The following is a 27,051-nucleotide window of genomic DNA, read 5'->3' on the forward strand; positions in this document are numbered from 1 at the left end:
CTGCTGCCAACTAAAGACTGGTTGATTTGGAGGGGTGACAGCCGTACTCTGTGTTTCTGGTATTTCTCTCTTTTAACAACTTTTTTGTCTGTTTGCAGAATCTGTGGGGTTTGTCCCATTCCTTCTGAAGGAATGTGCAGTCCATTCATTCTTAGAGTGGAATTGGATTTTCATTTTTTTTTGGTGTCCAATATTCTTACTGGACGCATATGTTCACAAATGGAACGTTTACTTCCACTTGCCTCACGATCTCAGCCAAACACTTGTTTGCTGTTTCATTCTCAAATTGTTTTGCAAGCTTACGAATCTTTTCATTCAGCTCAATGATTCTCAGCACATCAGGCGCACACGGGGCGCGATTCTCCGCAAATGCGGCGAGTCGTAAAGGCTGCCGTGAAACTGGCCGTGTTTCACGGCCGCCTCCACGCCCCCTCCCGGGACCCGATTCTCCCCCCCGGCGGGGCTAGCAGCGGGGCCCCGTGAAGCACGGCATCGCGGCCTTAGTGACCGTCGCTACGTCCGCGTGCCAAGCGTCACGCCGGCTGACGCGCACGATGACGTCAGCCGCGCATGCGCGGATTGGACGACTCCGACCCGCGCATGCGCGGGGCTGTCATCTCCCTCGGCCGCCACGCGGACTGATCCTGCGGGGCGGCGGAGGGAGAAAGAGTGCGTCCGTTACGGACGCACTGCCCGCGATCGGTGGGCACCGATTGGCACGGCCGTGGTACTGCCATGCCAATCGGGGCCCTGGATGCCCAGAATGGGCATGTTGCGGCCGTTTTTACGATGGCAGCAAACAGGTGCATTTGCTGCCATAAAAACGGCCGTAAAGGCCTGGGAACTTGGCCCATCGGCCTGGGGAGAATCGCTGTTCGCCGTAAAAAACGGCGATCAGCGATTCGTGTCGTGGGGCGGCCGTGGGGGGGGGGGGGGGGGGGGGAGAATAGCGGGAGGGCGTGAAAAATGTCGGGGACGCCCTCCCGCTATTCTCCGGCCCATCGTGGGCAGCGGAGAATCGCGCCCCCAGTGCTTTTTCTTTCTACTTCCTTGCGCTTCAGTGTCTGATTTACAGTTTCCGATCTTATTTCTGTCTTTTCTTTCTCTCTGCAACAGAACTTTGTCCTTTTCCTTCATTTTGGTTTGGCTGTTTGCCAGGTCTGGCCCTGTGAAGAGTTGACTTGTTTCAGTTGTGTCATTGTGCTTTGTTATCCACTCCCAGTTTGGAAAATTTAGGGTTTTTCCTTTCAGTGCCTCCTCTTTGCCATTCAGCTGTTCCTTCAGCTCTCCATCCGATCCTGGTAACCCACCGCCTTCCTCCTGGAATACCGAACTTTCTCTGCCAACCGCTTTGTCAGTTTGCTCAGAGTGATGTTAAATTCATTTTCCTTCTCTTCATCATTTTCTGGAAGGATAGCTTTTGTCCGTTGAGATTCTTCCAACAGGAAAGGTCGTTCAACAGGTTTCCCTTTACTTTGCGAAGTTTGCTGCCTTCATCTTGAGGTTTCCTGTAATTAAGTAGAGTCACCTCGAGTGACTTCTGCTGCGCTATGGTCTCTTGTTGCCCTTGGCAGGGTTAGCCTCTCCCTGGGGTCTCTTGTTGCCCTTGGCAGGGTTAGCCTCTCTCTGGGGTCTCTTGTTGCCCTTGGCAGGGTTAGCCTCTCTCTGGGGTCTCTTGTTGCCTTGGCAGGGTTAGCCTCTCTCTGGGGTCTCTTGTTGCCCTTGGCAGGGTTAGCCTCTCTCTGGGTCTCTTGTTGCCCTTGGCAGGGTTAGCCACTCTCTGGGGTCTCTTGTTGCCCTTGGCAGGGTAGCCTCTCTCTGGGGTCTCTTGTTGCCCTTGGCAGGGTTAGCCTCTCTCTGGGGTCTCTTGTTGCCCTTGGCAGGGTTAGCCTCTCCCTGGGGTCTCTTGTTGCCCTTGGCAGGGTTAGCCTCTCTCTGGGGTCTCTTGTTGCCCTTGGCAGGGTTAGCCTCTCTCTGGGGTCTCTTGTTGCCCTTGGCAGGGTTAGCCTCTCTCTGGGGTCTCTTGTTGCCCTTGGCAGGGTTAGCCTCTCTCTGGGGTCTCTTGTTGCCCTTGGCAGGGTTAGCCACTCTCTGGGGTCTCTTGTTGCCCTTGGCAGGGTTAGCCTCTCTCTGGGGTCTCTTGTTGCCCTTGGCAGGGTTAGCCTCTCTCTGGGGTCTCTTGTTGCCCTTGGCAGGGTTAGCCTCTCTCTGGGGTCTCTTGTTGCCCTTGGCAGGGTTAGCCTCTCTCTGGGGTCTCTTGTTTCCCTTAGCAGGGTTAGCCTCTCTCTGGGGTCTCTTGTTGCCCTTGGCAGGGTTAGCCTCTCTCTGGGGTCTCATGTTGCCCTTGGCAGGGTTAGCCTCTCTCTGGGGTCTCTTGTTGCCCTTGGCAGGGTTAGCCTCTCTCTGAGGTCTCTTGTTGCCCTTGGCAGGGTTAGCCGCTCTCTGGGGTCTGTTGTAATTTTATGTCCATGGCTGTTATCTTTTTTCTTACATTTCCCTCTGAATTGCGAGGTGTGGGTTTATTCTATCTTTCATTTTCCCACACTCTTACGACTTTGGGGGGGGGCCTTTTTCTTCAAGCTTATAAACTTTTAAAGCTTTCTCCTGTTTTGAAACAAACTCTATCTTGATGTTCCAGTGAACAGGTACATGGGACGGAGCTGAGGGGCAACTTGGTCTCTTCCTGCCTGTCAATTTCATCTGCCTGCCTGTAATTTCATTGTATTGGCTGCTCCTGTGTAAGGAACTGGTTCTCAGACCTGGATTTAACGCCGGCATTGATAACTAATGGTGCTCGCCCAATCATTCAAAAAAATAGCTCAAATTGGAAAGTCAAGGCAAGTTAAGGTCGAGAGAGAAACACTCTTTCATTCCCCTCCAGCAGTTGCTTTTCAGGTTGGAGGTTCTGCTGTGCACACTCTCGACAGTGATGTCCGTATCCAATCGACTGATTGTGGTTGAAGTGGGAGTGGGAGGAAGGTGGGAGCAATTGCAGGCTGGCAAGTCAAACCCTGGTCTCAATCTGAGGAATCCACTTGTTTTTGATCAATTCATTGCCCTGTTTCAAATCAGGCCCGGGAGTGAAATGAACTGGAGCTTGGCGAGTGAACACTTATTGTGAACAAAATTGCCCTTCGATTGTAACACCAACCGCAGGAACCCATTTAACACACTGCACGACTCTCTACTCCAGTGAATTCAACTTCACTTCTCCACTGAGGACGGGCGATAATGTTACGTAAAATAGAATTTAAATTCAGTTGTTGAAATGGCCTTACCTCGATCATAAACATCACCTTCTCATCGTAAGCGATGGGGACTCCGCTGCTGTAGCTTTTCAGATGTTGCATTGTGTTGCTCAGCTTCATTTCAACATCCTTCCTTAACTGCGGCAGTGACCTCTTGCAAAGACAAATCAGGAGATCATTTTTAGTAACAGGGCAAGTTGATTAAGCGTGTAGACCTGGCCATTTTGATGAGACCTTACCCCATGGACCCACTTTCCTTTCCAGATTCCCCAATCCCTTGTAACCGAAGAAATACGAAGGAAAGATTTGCCCAGTGCGACCTGAGGAAAACCTCAAAGTATCTAGAAAGCCGGTGAAGTATTTTTGAAGTCTAGCGACTGTTACAATTGTGGGGATGCGGCAGGATCACTGCGTAGGACAAGGCCCCACAACGGGCCACATGATAATCTGTTGGGATAGTCTGTACGGGCAGAAGACTCCAGCTCATCTCCGGAATACAACCACGGAATCTTTAATGCTTATCTAAATGGGCAGACAGAACCTCAGTAATAACTGAGCAGATGGCGCCTTCAACAGCGATCACTTCCTCAGAACTGCATCAGAGATTTTTTGCGCTCAAATGTCTGAAGTGGGCCTTGGAGCCACAACCTTTGAACTTGTAAAACCATGAGACGTAGAGCAGACGTCAGCCACTTTGTCCATCCAGTCTGCTCCGCCATTCAATTAGATCATGGCTGATCTGATCTATAAAACTCAACAGAAATAGTGCTACCACAAAGCCTCAGCTGACAATTTGCTTCCATTTATAGTGTCTCATTTGATGGCCTTTCCTCGTAACTTATTCCTCAGCTTGTCTTTCAATGAAAAAGTCCTGTTTCACTACTAAACGTTTTCACAATTAAATTGTGTCGCCTGGTATTCAGCTAATGTTCATAGCCCAGGAAATAGATTTTGAAAATGAATGCTCGAGCAGAAGGTTTTCCCTCATGTGCTGCATTCTGGGATCTCGTGGAGGTCCTGGAGGTCAGAACTCCCAGTATGATATAATTATGTGGAAAACCCCATGGAATCTCCTAAATATGCTTGAATCAAACAAAACCCTCTCTGGGAATACTAACTTGTAAGAGTCCCCCCCCTCTGAACCCTGGGTAAGAAAGAGGAAACATGACAATCCAGATATCACAGAGAATATAGATCGTATAACAAAATATAACTTACGTTGATGTGATTGACAAGTTCCGTTGTTAGTCTGCTAGCTAAACACGGGATGCTAGCCTTCCCCTCATCCAGAAGCTGCCTAAATAGTAAATTCAAAAAAAATGCCAGTGTGTTGGGATTGATGCTTTGTGAGCATACAACAAAACGCTTAATCGAGGAAACAGAATTTATGAAAATATTATAACAGGTATCGTTGTTTTCAAATTCCTCCATGGCTTCACCCCTCCCTATTTCTGATAACCCTCTGAAATCTTTCATTGCTTACATTCTGGTCGCTGGCGCATCGCTTTCATCATTGCCAACCTCTGACCTGTCCTTCCCATTTGAAAATGTTCCTTAAAACTACTGACCAAGCTTTTGGTCATATTGTCCTAAAATGAGCTGAATTTTTCCAGGTCGGGTCACAATCCCAATGTTATCCTTTATCCTGAGTTGGGAACTCGGAAGTGGCCTTGACGGCAACTGGAGTCCTGTCCAGTTTTCGTTGGGCACTGGATTCCAGCACCGGAGGTTTGTTCAGTGCTGGCTGTTGGTCTCTTTTTGCAGAGTTGGTGTTGCTGAGGGGCCAGTAGCAGGAGTGGCATCATCACCACAGAGTAGGGAAGCAGCCGACATTGTATCAGGCAGAACTTAAGTGGAGATATCAGTCTTCATGCAGTAGCTGAAATGGCATACCTCCTGCTTGGGGAGACCTGAGCATTACACCTTACTGCTGACAGATTAGTAAACGGCCTCAAATGTTTCATTCCTCTGACCTACCCCCGCATTGTTGTGAACTTGACACAGCGGGGGACCCTGTGCCATCAAGAAAACCTCAACCTATTGGCAGAAAAGGGATTGATTGCTCTATTAAGTTGCCTAATTGGTTACATACAGCTGCCAGGAAGGTTGAATGCCTTGCTCCAGGAAAAGTGCACGGATGCAGGAATATGTCATGGAGTCAGCCCAATAAGATTTCATCAAAATTTCCATGCTCCCACCCCCCAACCCCGCCCCCCGGCCACCAACATCCTGCCTCCAAAGCTGTCTCCCCAGGGGAATGGGAAAATTCATCTCGACTTTTCCGTATGCGACTCAACACCAAATTTTGTTTGATATTGGAAATAAAAACACCAAGTGCCGTTTTCTATCATTAGTCTGACTAATAATCTGATGAACATTTTGAAATTAATATTGCAATGAATAATGAAAGGTTCTCGAGATGGAATGCTTCCAAATTCAATGCATGGCCTTAATGGCCATATGGAAATGTTTAAATTGCATGTGCCTCATTGTCAATCCACCGATTATTGGTGATGATACTTTTCAAATACTCTTCACACTTGCTTCAAAGTATATAATTAATGAAATGAAAATCACTTATTGTCACGAGTAGGCTTCAATGAAGTTACTGTGAAAAGCCACTAGTCGCCACATTCCGGTGCCTGTCCGGGGAGGCTGGTACGGGAATCGAGCCGTGCTGCTGGCCTGCTTGGTCTGCTTTAAAAGCCAGCGATTTAGCCTGGTGAGCTAAACCAGCCCCTCTGCAGCACACTTCACCAACAACAAAATATGCGATCTTTGGCTAAATCTGTGCAGATGTTTGGATACATATTAAAATACTTAAATAAAAACAGATCATGCAGGGAAATGGGTCATATGTAAGTCTGGGGAAAATGTTGAAGAGTTAGAAAAGAAAATGAGAGGAAATTAATTGGAAAGTCTTCACACATTACCTAAACTGTTCATGGTCTTCAAAAAATGCCTTCTCTTTTCTGATTGCATCATCCAATGTCAATTTGTCATTGATGTCCTTTTGCCCACGGCACTTGACAATCATGTAACCTTTCCTCAGCTCCACTACTATGTTTCGTACAATGTCGACCACATTCGTCTCTGTTCCTTTATCAACCAGGTCAGGTTTCGTTAAAATGCCTTCAGGTTTAAAAAGGCGGCAAAATAAATTGACTAGGTTGTGCCATTTATTTTCAAACAGTTCAAAATTACATTGAATTCGCTGAGAGTGGGAACTAGCTGAGAGTGGGAATTCACTGAGACTGGGAATTCGCTGAGAGTGGGAACAAGCTGAGAGTGGGAACAAGCTGAGAGTGGGAATTCGCTGGGAGTGGGAATTCACTAAGACTGGGAATTTGCTGAGAGTGGGAACTCACTGAGAGTGGGAATTCGCTGAGAGTGGAAACTAGCTGAGTGGGAATTCGCTGAGTGGGAATTCGCTGAGAGAGGGAATTCGCTGAGGGTGGGAATTCACTAAGACTGGGAATTTGCTGAGAGTGGGAACTCGCTGAGAGTGGGAATTCGCTGAGAGTGGAAACTAGCTGAGTGGGAATTCGCTGAGTGGGAATTCGCTGAGAGAGGGAATTCGCTGAGAGTGCAAATTCACTGAGTGGGCATTCGCTGACTGGGAATTCGCTGAGAGTGGGAATTCGCTGAGTGGGAATTCGCTGAAAGTGGGAATTCGCTGAGTGGGAATTCGATGAGAGTGGGAACTAGCTGAGTGGGAATTCGCTGAATGTGGGAATTCACTGAGAGGGAATTCGCTGAGAGTGGGAATTCGCTGAGAGTGGGAATTGACTGAGTGGGAATTCGCTGAGAGTGGGAATTCACTGAGTGGGAATTCACTGAGAGTGGGAATTCACTGAGTGGGAATTCGCTGAGAGTGGGAATTCGCTGAGAGTGGGAATTTGCTGAATGGGAATTCGCTGAGAGTGGGAATTCGCTGAGAGTGGGAATTCACTGAGTGCAAATTCGCTGAGTGGAAATTCGCTGAGTGGGAATTCGCTGAAAGTAGGAATTCGCTGAGTGGGAATTCGCTGAGAGTGGGAACCAGCTGAATGGGAATTCACTGAGAGAGGGAATTCACTGAGTGGGAATTCACTGAGTGGGAATTCGCTGAGAGTGGGAATTTGCTGAGTGGGAATTCGCTGAGAGTGGGAATTCGCTGAGTGGGAATTCGCTGAGAGAGGGAATTTGCTGAGAGTGGGAACTCGCTGAGAGTGAGAACTAGCTGAGAGTGGGAATTCGCTGAGAGTGGGAATTCGCTGAGAGTGAGAACTAGCTGAGAGTGGGAATTCGCTGAGTGGGAATTCGCTGAGTGCAAATTCGCTAAGTGGGAATTCGCTGAGTGGGAATTCGCTGAGAGTGGGAATTCGCTGAGAGAGGGAATTCACTGAGAGTGCAAATTCGCTGAGTGGGAATTCGCTGAGTGGGAATTCGCTGAAAGTGGGAATTCGCTGAGTGGGAATTCGCTAAGAGTGGGAATTCGCTGAGAGTGGGAATTCGCTGAGAGTGGGTACTAGCTGATTGGGAATTTGCTGAGTGGGAATTCTCTGAGAGTGGGAACTTGCTGAGAGTGGGAACTAGCTGAGAGTGGGAACTAGCTGAGAGTGGGAATTCGCTGAGTGGGAGTTTGGTGAGAGTGGGAATTTGGTGAGAGTGGGAATTTGGTGAGGGGGGATTTCGGTGCAGAGAGGAAAGTGGTGCTGCCTTTTAGTCTCCAACACTTACAATGGTTTGTGTCAGCTTGAGGACCTGAGGCAGTAAGTGTTTAACTTTTTGCCCCACCTTTCAGTGCTTAGTGCATAGAAAGCAAAAACTTACATCAAACTAAAATGTAGATCTAAATAATGTGAATGATCCCGATTAAGATATGCCAGAGCATGTCCCCTGCCGAAACCTTTGTGGGAGTCCATTCACAGAGCGAACCGTCAGGGTCAAGGTGTTTGACCTGTGACAATCAGCCTCATGCTTGCCACCTTTAGTCAGCTATTGCTCTTTGAGGTATCTTCATAAAACAATCGGAGAGCCACAGGTTCAAGATATATTCTTCTCACTTGCTACATGCAATTGATGTGGAAACATGCTGCCTCAATGAATCATTTGGAATGCGTTATCTTTCTGTAAAACTCTTCCAACCGCCCAAGACAAATACCCATTACCAGACAGTAATATCTAGAATTCCAGAACAGGCACAAATCAATATCTGTTAGTGTGGCCGTGCAACAAGACTATGGGTTAAGAAGCCATTTGGCCCATCTTATCACTCATGCTGGTAGAATCTGCAGTTGCTCCGCCACAGCCCCCATTGTCCAACTTCTCCAGAAAGGAGCTAGATAAATATCAGATGGGAACTAGGAGGGGAGATGATCAGACATTGCACAGGATGCGTTGGCCAGACAATGAACTCTGTTCACAATCTTTTGGTGTCTTCACTTTACCAACACTACAACAGAAAGATTTGTCTCTGTCGCAGGGGCCAATTAAAGGCCTCGTAGTTCCCTTTCCTTAGCTGATCTGCAATTACCCAGAGTTCTCTCTCCGGTAGGGTCCACTTCCTGGGCCATTTTCAGAGCTTCGGTGGTTGCTATGTCAACGTTGCATGGCACAACCACAAGGTTAATTGTTTCTTGTCTCTTAATGAATGACTTGATGAGGATCTTAATCTGAAAAGAAACACACCAGATCACATGATTGCAGAACTAAAAAACACGTTTGGTGAAACCATTGACAATCCATTCCATGTTCATCGAACAACAAAGCTTGTGCCATTTTCCTTTTACAGGCAGTAAGATTTATTTTTGCATTTTGAAGTAACAGCTGAACGGACTTGACGAGATTGATAAATGTTGGTGTAATTAAAAAATTTGCACGAGGGGGTAGGTCAAAAGGAATCCTGTTTGGGAGGACCAGGGGGGTTTGCAGCGGAGGTCCTGTGTGTGAGAAGAGGGGGGAGATTTATACACATGCCTGTGGGGGTTGGGGGATAGTGTTCCCCTTGTCTGTGGGGTTAGTCCCTCATGAGCCCTTTTCTTGGGGGGTGGGGGGGGGGGGGGGGGCGGCCCTGGTGAGCATGCAGGGAAATCTTAGTTGAAAAAATGGATAATTCTTCCGATGATAAAATAGAGGACACTGCTCTAAAGGGGATGGAGGAGCAGACAGACTTTGGTGTATCAATGCATATGCATTGAACGAGGCAGGACAGGTTGGGTATGCAGTCAATGAAACACGCGGTATCTTGGGCTTCATTAATAGGGGCTGTTATGGGCCAGAGTTTAACAATTCCAAAATGTATTATGCAGTCCACCAAGGGCTGGCTTAGCACAGGGCTAAATAGCTGGCTTTTAAAGCAGACCAAGGCAGGCCAGCAGCACGGTTCAATTCTCGTACCAGCCTCCCCGAACAGGCACCGGAATGGGGGACTATGGGCTTTTCAGTCACTTCATTTGAAGCCTACTTGTGACAATAAGCGCTTTTCATTTTATTTTTTTCATACCTGACCTGTAACTTTTTATTGATTTTGGCTAAGTTGAGCTTGCCTTTCAGGTGTTATTCAACAGAGTTCATAGGTGCTTTCGATTAAAAAAAGCTTTATTGTACGAATTTAGCTAACATTTGTATGCACACACACAGTAGGAATTGTTATCAACTACAAACATAAAGACCCCACACAGCTACAGTAATCTAGGTTTAACCCTTAATGAATTCCCCCTTAACTGTTCCAATTCAATAACAAAATTCAAGTTGAACCAGAAACCCATTTTCCAAGGTGTGGCCCAGCACACGGCACTCTTACTGGTATAAGACTTGTTATTGATACTCTCTTCCCCTTTTCAAACAACAGGTTTGAATTCCTCCCAGAAAGCAATTATCACTTTTAAGTTACCAAGCAGTTTGGAAGCAGCTTTTAAAATGAAGATAAGAGAGAGACTTCTTTCAACCTGTGCAGTTCACACCAGTCCAAAAACTCAAAGCGAAAATAAAACTCAGATCCACAGCCCAGCTCCGCCCACACAATGACATCACTGAAGCCATGTGATAAGACAAAAACATTTCTTAAAGGGACACTCCCATGACAGGGCCTAAAGTAAAAATGCAAGTGAGTTATTTTAAACTCGTATATAAAAAAAACTGGTTTGGCCTCAACTAGAATATTGCGTCTGGTTCAGGGCACCTCATCCTATGAAGGCATTAGAGAGAGTGCAGAAAAGATTCATGAGAATGGATCCAGCGGTGAGGAACCTCAGTTCCATAGATAGATTGAAGAAGTTGGGACCATTTTCCTTCGGGAAAAGAGGGAATTTTGGCGAGATATTCAAAGTCATGACGGAGTTGGACAGGGCGGATGGAGAGAAACTGTTCCCAATCGTGAAAGGATCGAGAACTATTAAAAGAGGTAGTAGTTGGCATAAGAGAAAAAACCTTTTTACGCTGCGAGTGGTTAACATAGAACATTACAGCGCAGTACGGGACCTTCGGCCCTCGATGTTGCGCCGACCTGTGAAACCATCTGAAGCCTATCTGACCTACACTATTCCATTTTCATCCATATGTCTATCCAGTGACCACTTAAATGCCCTTAAAGTTGGCGAGTCTACTACTGTTGCAGGCAGGGCGTTCCACACCCCTACTACTCTCTGAGTAAAGAAACTGCCTCTGACATCTGTCCTATATCTACCACCCCTCAATTTAAAGCTATGTCCCCTCATGTTGGTCATCACCATCCGAGGAAAAAGACTCTCACTGTCCACCCTATCTAACCCTCTGACTATCCTATATGTCTCTATTAAGTCACCTCTCAGCCTTCTCCTCTCTAACGAAAACAACCTCAATTCCCTGAGCCTTTCCTCGTAAGACCTTCCCTCCATACCAGGCAACATCCTAGTAAATCTCCTCTGAACCCTTTCCAAAGCTTCCACATCCTTCCTATAATGTGGTGACCAGAACTGCACGCAGTACTCCAGGTGCGGCCGCACCAGAGTTATGTACAGCTGCAGCATGCCCTTGTGGTTCCGAAACTCAATCCCCCTACTGATAAAGGCTAGCACACCATATGCCTTCTTAACAGCCCTATTAACCTGGGTGGCAACTTTCAGGGATTTATGTACCTGGATGCCGAGATCTCTCTGTTCATCTACACTACCAAGAATCTTGCCATTAGCCCAGTACTCTGCATTCCTGTTACTCCTTCCAAAGTGAACCATCTCACATTTTTCCGCATTAAACTCCATCTGCCACCTCTCAGCCCAGCTCTGCAGCTTATCTATGTCCCTCTGTATCCTATAACATCCTTCAGCACTATCCACAACTCCACTGACCTTCGTGTCAACTGCAAATTTACTAACCCATCCTTCTACACCCTCTTCCAGGTTATTTATAAAAATGACAAACAGCAGTGGCCCCAAAACAGATCCTTGCGGTACACCACTAGTAACTGAACTCCAGGATGAACATTTGCCATCAACCACCACCCTCTGTCTTCTTTCAGCTAGCCAATTACTGATCCAAACCGCTAAATCACCTTCAATTCCATACTTCCTTATTTTCTGCAATAGCCTACCGTGGGGAACCTTATCAAACGCCTTACTGAAATCCATATACACCACATCAACAGCTTTACCCTGATCCACCTGTTTGGTCACCTTCTCAAAAAACTCAATAAGGTTTGTGAGGCATGACCTACCCTTCACAAAACCGTGTTGAGTATCGCAAATCAACTTGTTCTTTTCAAGATGATTATAAACCCTATCTCTTATAACCTTTTCCAACATTTTACCCACAACCGAAGTAAGGCTCACAGGTCTATAATTACCAGGGTTGTCTCTACTCCCCTTCTTGAACAAGGGGACAACATTTGCTATCCTCCAGTCTTCCGGCACTATTCCTGTCGACAAAGACGACATAAAGATCAAGGACAAAGGCTCTGCAATCTCCTCCCTGGCTTCCCAGAGAATCCTAGGATAAATCCCATCTGGCCCAGGAGACTTATCTATTTTGACATTTTCTAAAATTGCTAACACCTCCTCCTTTTGAACCTCAATTCCATCTAGCCTGGTCGACTGAACCTGAGTGTTCTCCTCGACAACATTGTCTTTCTCCAGTGTAAACATGACGAAAAATATCCATTTAATGCTTCCCCTATCTCCTCCGATTCCACACACAACTTTCCACTACTATCCTTGATTGGCCCTAATCTTACTCTAGTCATTAAGGTCTGGAATGCACTGTCTGACAGTGTGGTGGGGCGGATTTAACTGAGGGATTCAGAAGGTAATTAGACTTACCTGGAAAGTAAGAATGTGCACGGTTACGGGGAGCAGCTGAATGGCCTCTCTCTGAGATTTGTTCTCAACTATTACACTTTAATGTTACGTAAAACAATGGGACATCCCAAACCAGTTTTTTATATACGAGTTTAAAATAGCTTTCTTACATTTTTACTTTATGCCCTGTCATGGGAGTGTTCCTTTAAGAAATGTTTTTGTCTTATCACATGGCTTCAGTGATGTCATTGTGTGGGTGGAGCTGGGCTGTGGCTCTGAGTTTTACTTTCGCTTTGGGTTTTTGGACTGGTTTGAACTGCACAGAAAATTAGTTCAGTATTGGTAGTTTTAGTAAATATGAAACATTTATGCAGAGCAAAACAAGAAGAAAGAAAGACTTGTTTTTATACAACACTTCGGGATGTCCCATTGTTTTACGTAATATTAAAGTGTAAGCGATGCCTCTTTCTCTCACCAAACCCGGAAACGGTATGAAACCCGGTGAAGGGGGAATTGACATACATAAATAACAAAATAACTGAGACTAAGAAATAAAAGTCCGGAGAAGGTGGGAGTGGGACATGCTGAATCTGTAGTGTTCAACTGACCCTGTTGACTTTAAGGACTGGCATGACGTTTATTTGCAGAAAGCAAAGTTCAAGTGATGTTTAACACCTAAAGTCTAGCTCTCTTGATTCTAAGCCTGAAATGTGATTAATGTAGTGTAACTGTGCTCTTGTGAAAGGAAATGAATGAACAAAATCCTGCAAGATGGTGTTCGATGAACATAGAACATAGAACACTACAGCGCAGTACTGGCCCTTCGGCCCTCGATGTTGCGCCGACCTGTGAAACCATCTGAAGCCTATCTGACCTACACTATTCCATTTTCATCCATATGTCTATCCAGTGACCACTTAAATGCCCTTAAAGTTGGCGAGTCTACTACTGTTGCAGGCAGGGCGTTCCACACCCCTACTACTCTCTGAGTAAAGAAACTGCCTCTGATATCTGTCCTATATCTATCACCCCTCAATTTAAAGCTATGTCCCCTCGTGTTGGTCATCACCATCCGAGGAAAAAGACTCTCACTGTCCACCCTATCTAACCCTCTGACTATCTTATATGTCTCTATTAAGTCACCTCTCAGCCTTCTCCTCTCTAACGAAAACAACCTCAATTCCCTGAGCCTTTCCTCGTAAGACCTTCCCTCCATACCAGGCAACATCCTAGTAAATCTCCTCTGAACCCTTTCCAAAGCTTCCACATCCTTCCTATAATGTGGTGACCAGAACTGCACGCAGTACTCCAGGTGCGGCCGCACCAGAGTTATGTACAGCTGCAGCATGACCTTGTGGTTCCGAAACTCAATCCCCCTACTGATAAAGGCTAGCACACCATATGCCTTCTTAACAGCCCTATTAACCTGGGTGGCAACTTTCAGGGATTTATGTACCTGGATGCCGAGATCTCTCTGTTCATCTACACTACCAAGAATCTTGCCATTAGCCCAGTACTCTGCATTCCTGTTACTCCTTCCAAAGTGAACCACCTCACACTTTTCCGCATTAAACTCCATCTGCCACCTCTCAGCCCAGCTCTGCAGCTTATCTATGTCCCTCTGTATCCTATAACATCCTTCAGCACTATCCACAACTCCACGGACCTTCGTGTCATCTGCAAATTTACTAACCCATCCTTCTACACCCTCTTCCAGGTCATTTATAAAAATGACAAACAGCAGTGGCCCCAAAACAGATCCTTGCGGTACACCACTAGTAACTGAACTCCAGGATGAACATTTGCCATCAACCACCATCCTCTGTCTTCTTTCAGCTAGCCAATTACTGATCCAAACCGCTAAATCACCTTCAATTCCATACTTCCTTATTTTCTGCAATAGCCTACCGTGGGGAACCTTATCAAACGCCTTACTGAAATCCATATACACCACATCAACAGCTTTACCCTGATCCACCTGTTTGGTCACCTTCTCAAAAAACTCAATAAGGTTTGTGAGGCATGACCTACCCTTCACAAAACCGTGTTGACTATCGCTAATCAACTTGTTCTTTGCAAGATGATTATACACCCTATCTCTTATAACCTTTTCCAACATTTTACCCACAACCGAAGTAAGGCTCACAGGTCTATAATTACTAGGGTTGTCTCTACTCCACTTCTTGAACATGGGGACAACATTTACTATCCTCCAGTCTTCCGGCACTATTCCTGTCGACAAAGACGACTTAAAGATCAAGGACAAAGACTCTGCAATCTCCTCCCTGGCTTCCCAGAGAATCCTAGGATAAATCCCATCTGGCCCAGGGGACTTATCTATTTTGACATTTTCCAAAATTGCTAACACCTCCTCCTTTTGAACCTCAATTCCATCTAGCCTGGTCGGCTGAACCTGAGTGTTCTCCTCGACAACATTGTCTTTCTCCAGTGTAAACACTGACGAAAAATATCCATTTAATGCTTCCCCTATCTCCTCTGATTCCACACACAACTTTCCACTACTATCCTTGATTGGCCCTAATCTTACTCTAGTCATTCTTTTGTTCCTGATATATCTATAGAAAGCCTTAGGGTTTTCCTTGATCCTATCCGCCAATGACTTTTCGTGTCCTCTCCTCGCTCTTCTTAACTCTCCCTTTAGGTCCTTCCTGGCTAACTTGTAACTCTCAAGTGCCCTAACTGAGCCTTCATGTCTCATCCTAACATAAGCCTTCTTCTTCCTCTTGACAAGTGCTTCGACTTCCTTAGTTAACCACGGTTCCCTTGCTTGACAACTTCCTCCCTGCCTGACAGGTACATACTTATCAAGGACACGCAGTAGCTGTTCCTTGAAAAAGCTCCACATTTCGATTGTACCCATCCCCTGCAGTTTCCTTCCCCATCCTATACATCCTAAATCTTGCCGAATAGCATCATAATTGCCTTTCCCCCAGCTATAATTCTTGCCTTGCGGTATATACCTATCCCTGCCCATTGCTAAAGTAAACATAACCGAGTTGTGATCACTATCACCAAAGTGCTCACCTACATCTAAATCTAACACCTGGCCGGGTTCATTACCCAGTACCAAATCCAATGTGGCCTCGCCCCTTGTTGGCCTGTCTACATACTGTGTCAGAAAACCCTCCTGCACACACTGCACAAAAACTGACCCATCTATAGTACTCGAACTATAGTATTTCCAGTCAATATTTGGAAAGTTAAAGTCCCCCATAACAACTACCCTGTTACTCTCGCTCCTGTCGAGAATCATCTTTGCAATCCTTTCCTCTACATCTCTGGAACTATTCGGAGGTCTATAGACAACTCCCAACAGGGTGACCTCTCCTCTACTGTTCCTAACCTCGGCCCATACTACCTCAGTAGACGAGTCCTCAAGCGTCCTTTCTACCGCCGTAATACTGTCCTTGATTAACAATGCCACACCCCCCCCCTCTTTTACCATCTTCTCTGTTCTTACAGAAACATCTAAATCCTGGAACCTGCAACAACCATTCCTGTCCCTGCTCTACCCATGTCTCCGAAATCGCCACAACATCGAGATCCCAGGTACCAACCCATGCTGCAAGCTCACCCACCTTATTCTGGATGCTCCTGGCGTTGAAGTAGACACACTTCAAACCAGCGTCCTGCTTGCCGGTGCCCTCTTTCGAACTTTTAACCCTATCCCTGACCTCACTACTCTCAACATCCTGTACACTGGGACGACAATTTAGGTTCCCATCCCCCTGCTGAATTAGGTTAAACCCTCCCGAAAAGCACTAGCAAATCTCCCCCCTCCCCCCAGGATGAGATTAGCTGTAAATCAATAAGGTTAAAGTTCTTGTGGAATTTGTAACAAACACTCCACATCAGCTGGTTGTTTGAAAATCGAGAAACATACATAGAAAATAGAAGCAGGAGCATTATGATCAAGACTGATCATCAAGTTCAATACCCTAATCCCCTCCACATATCCCTTGATCCCATTAGCCCCAAGAGCTATAACTAATTCCTTCTTGAAATTACACAACGTTTTGGCCTCAACTACTTTCTGTTAAAGTGAATTCCACAGATTCACCACTCTCTGGGTGAAGACATTTCTGCTCACCTCAGTCCTAAAAGGTTTACCCCTTATCCTCAAAATGTGACCTCTAGTTCTGGACTACCCCAACATTGGGAACATTGGGCGGGATTCTCCCGTGCCCGGCGGGGCAGGGGGTCCTGACGGGACGGAGTGGCGTGAACTACTCCGGTGTCGGGCCGCACCTTTAGGGGCTAGGCCCACCCCAGAGTGGTTGGCACCCTGCCGGCTGGTGTGGAAGGCCTTTGGCACCATGCCAGCTGGGGCCGAAGGGACTCCGCCGGCTGGCGAGAGTCCGCGAATGCGCAGGAGTGTCAGCGGCTGCTGATGTCATCCCCGCGCATGCACAGGGGGGGCAGAGGTTCACCTATGCTTCGGCCATGGCGGAGGCTGATGGTCGGCACAAAGGAAAAGAGTGCCCCCATGACACAGGCCCTCCCACGGATCGGTGGGCCCCGATCGCGGGCCAGGCCACCGTGGGGACATACCACGGGGCCAGATCGCACCGCGGCCCTCCCCAGGACGCTGGAGCCCGCCCGTGCCGCCAGGTCCCGCCAGTAAGGGACCTGGTTCAATTTACGTCGGCAGGTCCGGCATAGAAGCAGCGGGACTTCGACCCATCGCGGGCTGGAGAATCGCCAGGGGAGGGCCCGCCGACTGGTGTGGCATGATTCCCGCCCCCGCCGAATCTCCGGCGGTGGGGGGGGGGGGGGGGGGGGGGGGGAGAATCCCGCCCATTCTTTCTGAATCTACCCTGCCTAATCCTGTTAGAATTTCATAAGTTTCTATGAGATCCCTCTCACTCTTCTAAACTCCAATGAATATAAAAGAACAAAGAAAATTACAGCAGAGGAATAGGCCCTTCGGCCATCCTAACTGACTTACTCTCTTCTCATGTGACAGTCCCGCCATGCCAGGAACCAGCCTGGTAAGCCTTCTCTGCACCCCCTCCATTGCAAGAACATCCTTCCTCAGGTAAGGACACCACAACTGCACACAATACTCCAGATGTGGCCTCACCAATGTCCTATACAACTGCAGCAAAACATCCCTATCCCTATACTCACATCCTCTCGCTATGAAGGCCAACATACCATTTGCCACTTCACTGGTTGCTGGTCCTGCTCGCTTACTTTCAGCGACTGATGCACGAGGACACCAAGGTCTCGCTGAGTATCCACCTCTCTCAATTTACACAATTCAAATAATAATGTCTTTCTATTTTTGCTACCAAAGTAGATAACATCATATTTGTCCACATAATATTGCATCTGCCATGCATATGCCCACTCACTCAGCCTGTCCAAATCCCGTTGAAGCATCTCTGCATCTTCCTCGCAGCTCACCCTCCCACCCAACTTTGTATCATCTGCAAATTTGGAGATAATGCATTTAGCTCCCTTGGCCAAATCATTAATATGTAATGTTAACAGTAGGAGTCCGAGCACAGATCCCTGCGGTACCCCACTAGTCACTGCCTGCCAATCGGAAAAAGCAGTCGGCAGAGATGAGTTCTTTGTCTTGTTAATGATGTGAGGGTTGGAGATCAAAGAACTCGCCCCCAATCGCTGAACCTCAAGAAGGAAGGTTCGGCCAATCCAGAGGTGATCACGCGGGGAGCAAGCACTGAGCGGGATATGATACTGGGCCCCGAGGTGATTGCTAGACAGCTCAGGATAACGCTGTCTGATCAACTACTTGGAGATCAGGAGAGAACTGATCACTCACTCCAGTCCGACTCTTGTCGCTTAGGCGACCTCATGTGAGCACGGGAGTATAAGTTTTATTGAGTGTAAGATGTTTAGAGTGCCAAATAAACTTGTTGTGTGCAAACAATAATTTGGTAGTCTTTGATTATTGATGCCCAGAGAAACCTCCAAACCTGAGTGAAAGATCGTAACTTACAAAATGCATTATGTTATTAAATTACAATGGTGAGGTCACACTTGTTATATGGGGTCTGGGTTGGCAATCTACGTATATCAAGACTTCATAAAGGACAATGAGATCATTGTCTTCATGTTCCGCAAGGTGGCCTATTAATTAAGTTCTTTGTACCTGCTCTCCAATATTTAGCGGCTGGTTGCCAACTGCGACTCTGGCGATTCCTGGCAAGTCGATAAGAGTCAGATCAGGAACATTGGTGGATTCGATTTCCAGGCTGATTAATTCATGGCTGATTCCCAATCCATCCCCTGCGATTGCATTCTGGGCTGGGAAGATGTCACATATGAGAAGTAACTGGATTAGATATCATGATAAGGCCCACTATCTTCTGCAATGAGCTGTTAATACAGCTTAACAAGAAATCAGGCTCACATGTATTGTTTATGAGGCTTATTGCAACATCTTCCTCAGCTTTGTACATCCAACTGATGCCTGAACTTATAATAATAATAGAACATAGAACATAGAACAGTACAGCACAGAACAGGCCCTTCGGCCCTCGATGTTGTGCCGAGCAATGATCACCCTACTCAAACCCATGTATCCACCCTATACCCGTAACCCAACAACCCCTCCCTTAACCTTACTTTTTTATAAGGACACTCGGGCAATTTATCATGGCCAATCCACCTAACCTGCACATCTTTGGACTGTGGGAGGAAACCGGAGCACCCGGAGGAAACCCACGCACACAGGGGGAGGACGTGCAGACTCCACACAGACAGTGACCCAGCCGGGAATCGATTTATGCTAACCACCATGCTACCCTGCTGCAATAATCTTTATTATTGTCACAAGTATGCTTACATTAACACTGCAATGAGATTACTGTGAAAATTCCCTAGTCATCACACCCCAGCGCCTGGTCGGGTACACAGAGCAAGAATTCAGAATGTCCAATTCACCAAACAAACACTTCTTTTGGGACTTGTGGGAGGAAACAGGAGCACCTGGCGGAAACCCACACAGACACGGGGAGAACGTGCAGACTCTGCACAGACAGTGAAGCAAGTGGGAATCGAACCTGGGACCCTGGAGCTGTGAAGCAGCAGTGCTAACCACTGTGCTACCGTGCTGTCCATATTGTCAGCCAATCACCCAACTGGTTGCACCTACTGATGTCACTAAATATTTCATGCATTTATCAAAAGTGTGGAATAGTTATATGCAGCTCTGCATCAATATATAAGCTGATAGCTGAGATCTGTATTCTTACAAAGCCCAAATGTTTGTTATGGATCTGTTAGCATCTCAGTTCATAAGTGAACTTGATGTTGTGAGGCTTTGATTAGGCCTCAGATAGAAGACTATGTGTAGTTTTGACATGGTGGCTGATATTAAAGCTTTTGGAAGGGGATGATGAGGCCAGGAGCCTACTTGCAAGTTTGAAGCATCTTACTTGTGAAGATAATCGCAAAATCCTGGGACGCTGCACTTTAGAGATGAGTAGACAAAGATAATTTGACTGAACTTTGTGATTAAGAGTATAGGCTGAGTTTTTATGGATAGCTTGTTCCAGCCAAATAGGATAGTGAGGACCAGAGGGAAAGGTGGGGGTGGGGTGAGGGCTGGTTACCATTTCAAGCTAGAACTAGGTTGGATCTTAGGAGGTTTTTCCTTTTTTAGGAGGTGGACTGGCCCTGTGGAAGAAGCTGACAGATCACCCAATGGACGCCTATTCCATAATTATGACAAGTTGGTACTGGTCATTCTCCGAAGACGATCGTTCAGCAGTGTTTTCCCTAAATTGACTGGGCCCTTTGCCTTTTCCATGATACTGCATGTCCTTCAGGAAGGCTAAGTGCATATATATCGTTTAAACATTTAGTGACGGTCAAAGCATTGTGATCGGCTGAATGGATCTTTTCCTGATTGTTATTGTTTATATGTGTGTAGATCATTAAAACTATGTTTTGTATTTGGAGATCTGTCAGGTCCATTTGATCTCACTCTTTCAGGATATTTACCACCTTCCCATCACTACACCTGGAATACAAGGAATCTGTTAACTTTTATCTTCTCTCTGTATCCTTTCTTACACTGCAGTCAGTGCTGCACCAATTTCAATTGACTATAACTAGAGAAAGGCTATTTATTTGGGGGATTCACCAATAAAGAGTGCATGGGTGTTCAATTCTCAAAGGTGTAAAGATATTCGCTATCATGTCATATTTATTCTCTTGAATTATTAAAACTAGATACGAAACATCCTTCTCATATGAATAGACGCTGGCCTTTAAATGGCTTTGTTATCCATGAACTACACTTTGAAAAGATGTCACATTGGAGCATAATCACCAGGTCAGCAACAGATAGTAATAACTACATTTGGGACATGAATTTGCCAATGTGCTTCCTCAGACTAACCCTCACTATTTTATGGTATATGGTCACTCCTGGGTTAGGAGGGCAGACTGCAGACAATTCCCAAAAAGGGATTGAATAAAAATAAAGAGACCTCCAGCCCTCATAACTCACATCCCTTCACCCCACCTCACCCAAATCCCATGGCTCATCCATGCCAACCCACACCATCCTATGCCCCTCTTCCAAACTCTCAAGGCCTCTCATACCTTCCTTGTCAACCTATAAACCTTACCACTTGTACCCAAAGTCCCTGAAAGCCCCAATGCCAACTTAGTGCCAACTCAAGTCAACCCATGCTTCCCACCAACCACCCTTACACTCTCCATGCCACCTCACCCAGTGTTCACCTTGGTCAGACCTCAGGACCTATGCTGATGCTAAATAAAGTTCTTGAATGTTTGTCAATCATTGGTAAAAATGTATCTTCCTTTAATCCCTTATAAAAATAAACACTGATAAATGAAGAAGCAGCCCCACAAAGGGATGGTGCATCAAAGTAATCAGAATCTCAAAGGAAACTTAAAACCTCAAGAGGCATCGATATAACACCTCTGTTACTGTGGTGCCCATTGGATATGGACGGCCTCCAGATTCTCTTTTTCCAGGGACACCCAGTAGCAATCATAGCCACGGAAGGCGGGCTGACAGTGGGGTGGAAAATCCCCTACATTGCCCACTGGCTGCAGGTATTAATGGTCAGCTTGGCCAGGAGCAGGCTCATGATCATAGAATCATATAATTTATGGTGTAAAAGGTGGCCATTCGGGCCATTGAGTCTGCACCAGTCCTTGAAAAGAGCACCCTACTGAAGCCCATGCCTCCCGTAACCCAGTAACCCGACCTAACCTTCAGGACACTAAGGGACAATTTAGCATGACCAATCCACCTAACCAGCACATCTTTGGACTGTGGGAGGAAACCAGGGCGCCCGGGAGAAACCCTCGCAGACATGGGGAGAACGTGCTAACACCACACAGTCACCCAAGGCAGGAATTGAACCAGGATCCCTGGAACTGTGAGGCAGCAGTGCTAACCAGCGTTTCACCCTCGTTGGGGTCTTCCTCGTTCTCCGTTGCCCTCTGTGCCGGGTGCCTAAAGTTCATGAGCGTGGGGCAAAAGTATAACCCAAAGTAAAGTAACAGATGTTTAATAAAATTAAAAAGGGGGTGCAGCCAGCCAAGGACAACTTATATATGTGTGGTCCATAAACGCCACAAGGCTGCAAAAGACACATGCATCTTGGGAAACTGAATCAATGCAATCATCCAGTCCACTCCTCCACCCGATTCTGTGTGTTTTGCGTGAGTATGCATGTGAAAATTATTTAATTAAGCTGGAGGAATGTTAATAAAGTCAACTTGTCTTGGAGAGTTGAGAGATGAAAGGGGTAAAAGTGCTAAATGCATGCATTGTAAGAAGAAGCAATGGTGAAATTGATTTCTAAGTAAATACTTAGATTTAGAAATCTGCATTTGGAAATAGATAGGGACTTAGCTTTTTAGCTGTTATATTTCAAAGGGGATTGAAAAACTTTTACAACTTACAAAGGGGAGTGAATAGGAAGGCATGAAAGATTTTTATTTTTTGGGGACGAGGTGCTGAGGGCGATGGAATCAAAGATGAAAGCCAAAAAAAATCTAAGGGGAGATATTGAGCTGGGTTTTTGTTGGCTGTGTGGGGAAGAAATCCTCAGAACAAATCTGTGCTGAGACAATATTTGAATCTGAAGCAGCCATCCGGAGAAGTATTTGGTTTTTAGTTTTCTTGCATTTCCGCATGATTCGGAGAAATTGTGTGGTGTACATTTTTCTAAAATGGCAGCAGTTTGCCTTTGTTAGTCTTTGATAATATTACTGAATTTCTAGAGTTAAAAATCTATAAAGGGGTGTTGCCGCAAAGACGTTAATTTTGGTGTTCTGACTAAGTGGGCAGTTTGGGATATTTCACAAGGCTGTAACTTTAATCCTGTGTGCTTAGGTTTGCTTTTCTTCATGTCAATATATCTTTTCATTCTAAAATCCCCAAAATGTTATTTGAATTCTGCGCTTCTGGAATCAGGAGGGTTCTCCCGATTTTCAAAGTACAGAAAAAGGTGATGATTTGCAGGACAAGTTTCCATCTGCGATTTGGTTGCTCAGGAATTAACATCTGCTGAGGTTGTAAGAACGGACACCACTAGGTGTCCAATAGGTTGTGAAATCAGTCATGCAGCGCTAATCCTTTAAAAGCAGCCCTCGGTTAATGACAACAGGCAGTGTGGAATAGCAAGGAATTACTTTTTAAAACACTGCAGAGTTTCTATTCAAATATTTAAAGGACAGGAGATTTAGGCGGCACGGTAGAACCGTGGTTAGCACTTTTGCTTCACAGTGCCTGGGACCTGGGGTCGATTCCCGGATTGGGTCACTGTCTGTGTGGAGTCTGCACGTTCTCCCCGTGTCTGCGCACGTTTCATCCCGGCACTCCGGTTTCCACACACAAAGTGCCGAAAGACATGTTTGTTAGGTGACTTGGACATTCAGAATTCTCCCTCAGTGCACCTGAGCAGGAGCCAGAGTGCGGCGACTAGGGGATTTTCACAGTAACTTCATTGCAGTGATAATGTAAGCCAGCTTGTGACATTAATAAAGATTAATATTATTACATTTCTTGACTTCTTGACAGCTCCCCTTGACAATTCTCTTGACAAATGCAATAAACTTGACAGTTCCAATGAGCCTAGACACATTTTACACAATTTTTCATGTAAACTTTTTAAAATTCCAAAGGATATCTTAGCTTACTCAAAGGGAACTTGACCTCGCCCAAAGATGCACCGGAACCATATCCAAAAGAGCACCTGAGCTGGGGTAAGGGTCGCCCACCACTCTGAAGAGGCATTTTTCCGACCAAGTCTAAAGTGCATAGTTCGTGTTTTGCATATTTCACTGGTGAAAATCAGACCTGACTGTGCTAGGTGCACTTTAAGATGTGGACTTCCTCCATGAACGACGGGCGTGCAACTTAGAACCCACTCCCATTCCCCACCCCCTGTGAAAGTTACAGGGGTTGGAATTGGGGGTGGGGGGGGGGGGGGTGGGGGGTGGATAGCTGGATTCTTGTCTCTGCAGCCACTTTCACAAAGATGGAGAGGTTCTCTGTCTCAAAGTGTTCAACGTGGAGATCGAGCGTTAATCTACAGCGCACGTCTGTACTGGTTTCAAAACAAATATTGGAACAAACCTTTTAGAATTTCTCCTTCCACCTCGGTTGCATTTTTAAGTGTCCGTGAGTATTCTTTGTAGCTTATCTTTCCTCTCCAAACATTCTCCTTTTTGACTTTTTTGAGCTTGAGTTCCAGTGGGCACCTTGTCACAATTCCTGTCACAGTGAAACAATACTGATGTCTAAAAACAACATATCAATTCAGATCAACATGTGGGTTGTGGGAGGGATTATTTTGGAGCAGTGCTGTTAGGAGAAAGTAGTGCAGTAAATAACAGTCTACCATACAGAATCTTCCACTCTAAACAACGGTGCATTCTCTTCAATCCCAATTTAAACTGAGCGGAAAGCCAGAGTTGGCACCTTGTGAACCTCTTACAAATAAACGCAACAAATACATTCTTCATTCACGGTACATCCTTTTGAGAATACTTCCTTTAAAGGAGCATCACTGGTAAGTATTTCTCTTCTCTATCAAATGGCAAAAGTTGAGGTAATTGAGCCAGTTACAGAAGGAAATCTACTTTAAGTATGGATTCCCTTATTCCTTGAAAGGCCATTGCCTGGAAAATAATGGAATAGAAATTTTCTTGCATGGCAGCATCAAGTGCATGTTATACTCCAATGGGATCAATGGAACTGAAAATTGGGATGTGAGAATAATGGTTGGGGCAATGTTTTACTCATCACTCTGTGCTAAGGTCCACATGAAGCTCTACTTCAAGGATATCCGAAGATATTGTAAACGACTCATAGAGGTCTACACATTTTCTGTTGAGCAACCAACTCTAACTACTTCTCTTCTCAGCATATCCATCCATTTTATGACTTTCCGTAAACACTTGAACTTGACTCCTGAACTTATTTAAACTAACCTGTTCCTGCCATCGCACACCTCTGGCATGGATCCCTCGCCGACCCTTGACCCTCAGCTTCCTCTGGCTGCACTATCGGCAGTGGCCACTATCTAGCCAGTGGGCATACAGGTAATGCAGAGCTGCCGGCCTCTGATTGGCCAGTAGCTCTCAGGGGATGGGGGTGGAATTACACCCCGGGATCAGAAAGATCACCCACTGCGTAGTTACGTGTCTGACTGGCACGTAATTCAGTGGGTCTTCCTGAAAGTAGGCAACATGGATCTCTTGCAAACAGTCCAGCCAGTGGACAAGACTCCCGTTGCCTACATTAAATTCTGTCAATGATGTTGTGGCAATAACTCAGACATGGTTCATAAAATGACAGAACTGGATACAACATATTCCTGTATACCCGGGGCTCAGGAAACACAGGAAAAGAAGGAAAGGATGAGTGGCAGTGATGATTAGGGAGAATATTACAGTGCAGGAAAGAGAGGATTTCCTAAAGTGGCCAAGGGCAGCATCTATTCAGCTACAGTTAAGAAGCAATAGAGGTACCAATACACTACTACAGTAGCAAATGGAATGTAACACTGATTCTGGTCTCTTCCACAAGTTGAAACATAGTCTCAGCATCCCCCCTGTCAAGTCCCCTTAGGGTCTCACATGTTTCAGTAAGATCACCTCTCATTCCTCTAAACTCCAATGGGTATCGGTCCAATTTAACGCCCCTTCCTCAGAAGATAACTCCCTCATCCCAGAAAGTAGTTGAGTGAACCTTCTCTGAACTGTCTCTCTGCTCATTAACCAGAAATTCACCTATTTATCCCGACTATGAGACCATAAGCCACAGGAGCAGAAGTAGGCCATTCGACCCATCGAGTCTACTCCACCTCAATAAAATCATGACTGACCTGATATTATAATCCTTAAATCCACATTCCCGCCTTATCCCCATAACCTTTGATTCCCTTACTGATTAATATCAGTATATCCCAGCCTTGAACATACTCAATGATCCAGCCTCTGCAGCCCTCTGCAGTAAAGAATTCCAGAGATTCACAACCCTCTGAGAGGAGAAATCCCTCCTCATCTCTGCTTTCAATGGGCGACCTCTTACTTTGAGATTACGCCCTCTGGTCCTAGACTCTCCCACAAAAGGAACAACCTGCCCACACATTCCATGACAAGCCCCCTGAGAGTTCTATATGTCTCAATAAGATCGCCGCTCATTCTTCTAAACTCCAATGACTACAGGTCCAACCTACTTAACCTCTCAAAAGAAAATCCCTCCATACCCGGGATCAATCTCGTGAACCTTCTCTCGACTGTCTCTAATGCTGGTATATCTTTCCTTGGATATAGAGGCCAAAACTGCTCACAGAATTCCAGGTGTGGTCTAACAAGCGCCTTGAATAGTTTTAGCAAGACTGCTCGATTTTTGTACTCCACTCCCTTTGAAATAAAGGCCAACATTCCATTAGCCTTACCCATGACCTGGTGAACTTACAGGCTAGGTTTTTGTGATTTATGCACAAGGACTCCCCAGTCCCTCTGTGCTGCAGCTTTCTGCAGTCTTTCTCCATTTCTATAATATTCAACTCCTCAATCCTTCCAACAAAGTGCATAACCCTTCATTATATTCCATCTGCCGAATTTTTGTCCACTCACTTAACCTGTCTATATCTCTCTGTAGACTGTTGGTGTCATCCTCACCATCTGCCTTCCCACCTATTTTTGTGTTATCCACAAGCTTGGCAATAGTACATTCACTTCCCTCGTCCAAGTCATTCATAGGTATTGCAAATAATGGTGGCTCCAGCAGTGATCCCTGTGACACTCCACTAGTTACTGGTTGTCTTCCTGAAAGCGTCCCTCTTATCCCAAGTCTCTGTTTTGTATCAATTATCCAATCCTCTATCTATGTTAATATACTGCCCCAGCAACCTGGGCTCTTATCTTATGAAGCAGCCTTTTGTGCGTTTCCTTATTGAGCGCATTTTGGAAATCCAAATATATTACATCCCTTTATCTACCCTGTTCGTTACCACCTCAAAAAATTCTAATCGCTCTGCACATTCTCCCCGTGT

General features: G+C 45.9%; 1 protein-coding gene across 2 annotated transcripts in view; it reads right to left on the reverse strand.

Annotated features, from left to right (window-relative positions):
* Positions 1-27,051, reverse strand: part of LOC119968764 (interferon-induced GTP-binding protein Mx3-like) — a 70,116-nt gene that overhangs the window by 26,409 nt on the left and 16,656 nt on the right. For both annotated transcript variants that reach the window (XM_038801465.1, XM_038801464.1), the window contains 6 exons: positions 24,123-24,260; positions 18,645-18,799; positions 8,767-8,905; positions 6,182-6,380; positions 4,467-4,545; positions 3,279-3,401 (listed from right to left, as the gene is read on the reverse strand). In XM_038801465.1, the coding sequence (XP_038657393.1) occupies positions 3,279-3,401; positions 4,467-4,545; positions 6,182-6,380; positions 8,767-8,905; positions 18,645-18,799; positions 24,123-24,260 (833 nt within the window). The remainder of the gene's footprint in view (positions 1-3,278; positions 3,402-4,466; positions 4,546-6,181; positions 6,381-8,766; positions 8,906-18,644; positions 18,800-24,122; positions 24,261-27,051) is intronic.

Source organism: Scyliorhinus canicula, chromosome 7 (genome assembly GCF_902713615.1).
Source record: "Scyliorhinus canicula chromosome 7, sScyCan1.1, whole genome shotgun sequence".
Taxonomy (NCBI): Eukaryota; Metazoa; Chordata; class Chondrichthyes; order Carcharhiniformes; family Scyliorhinidae; genus Scyliorhinus; species Scyliorhinus canicula.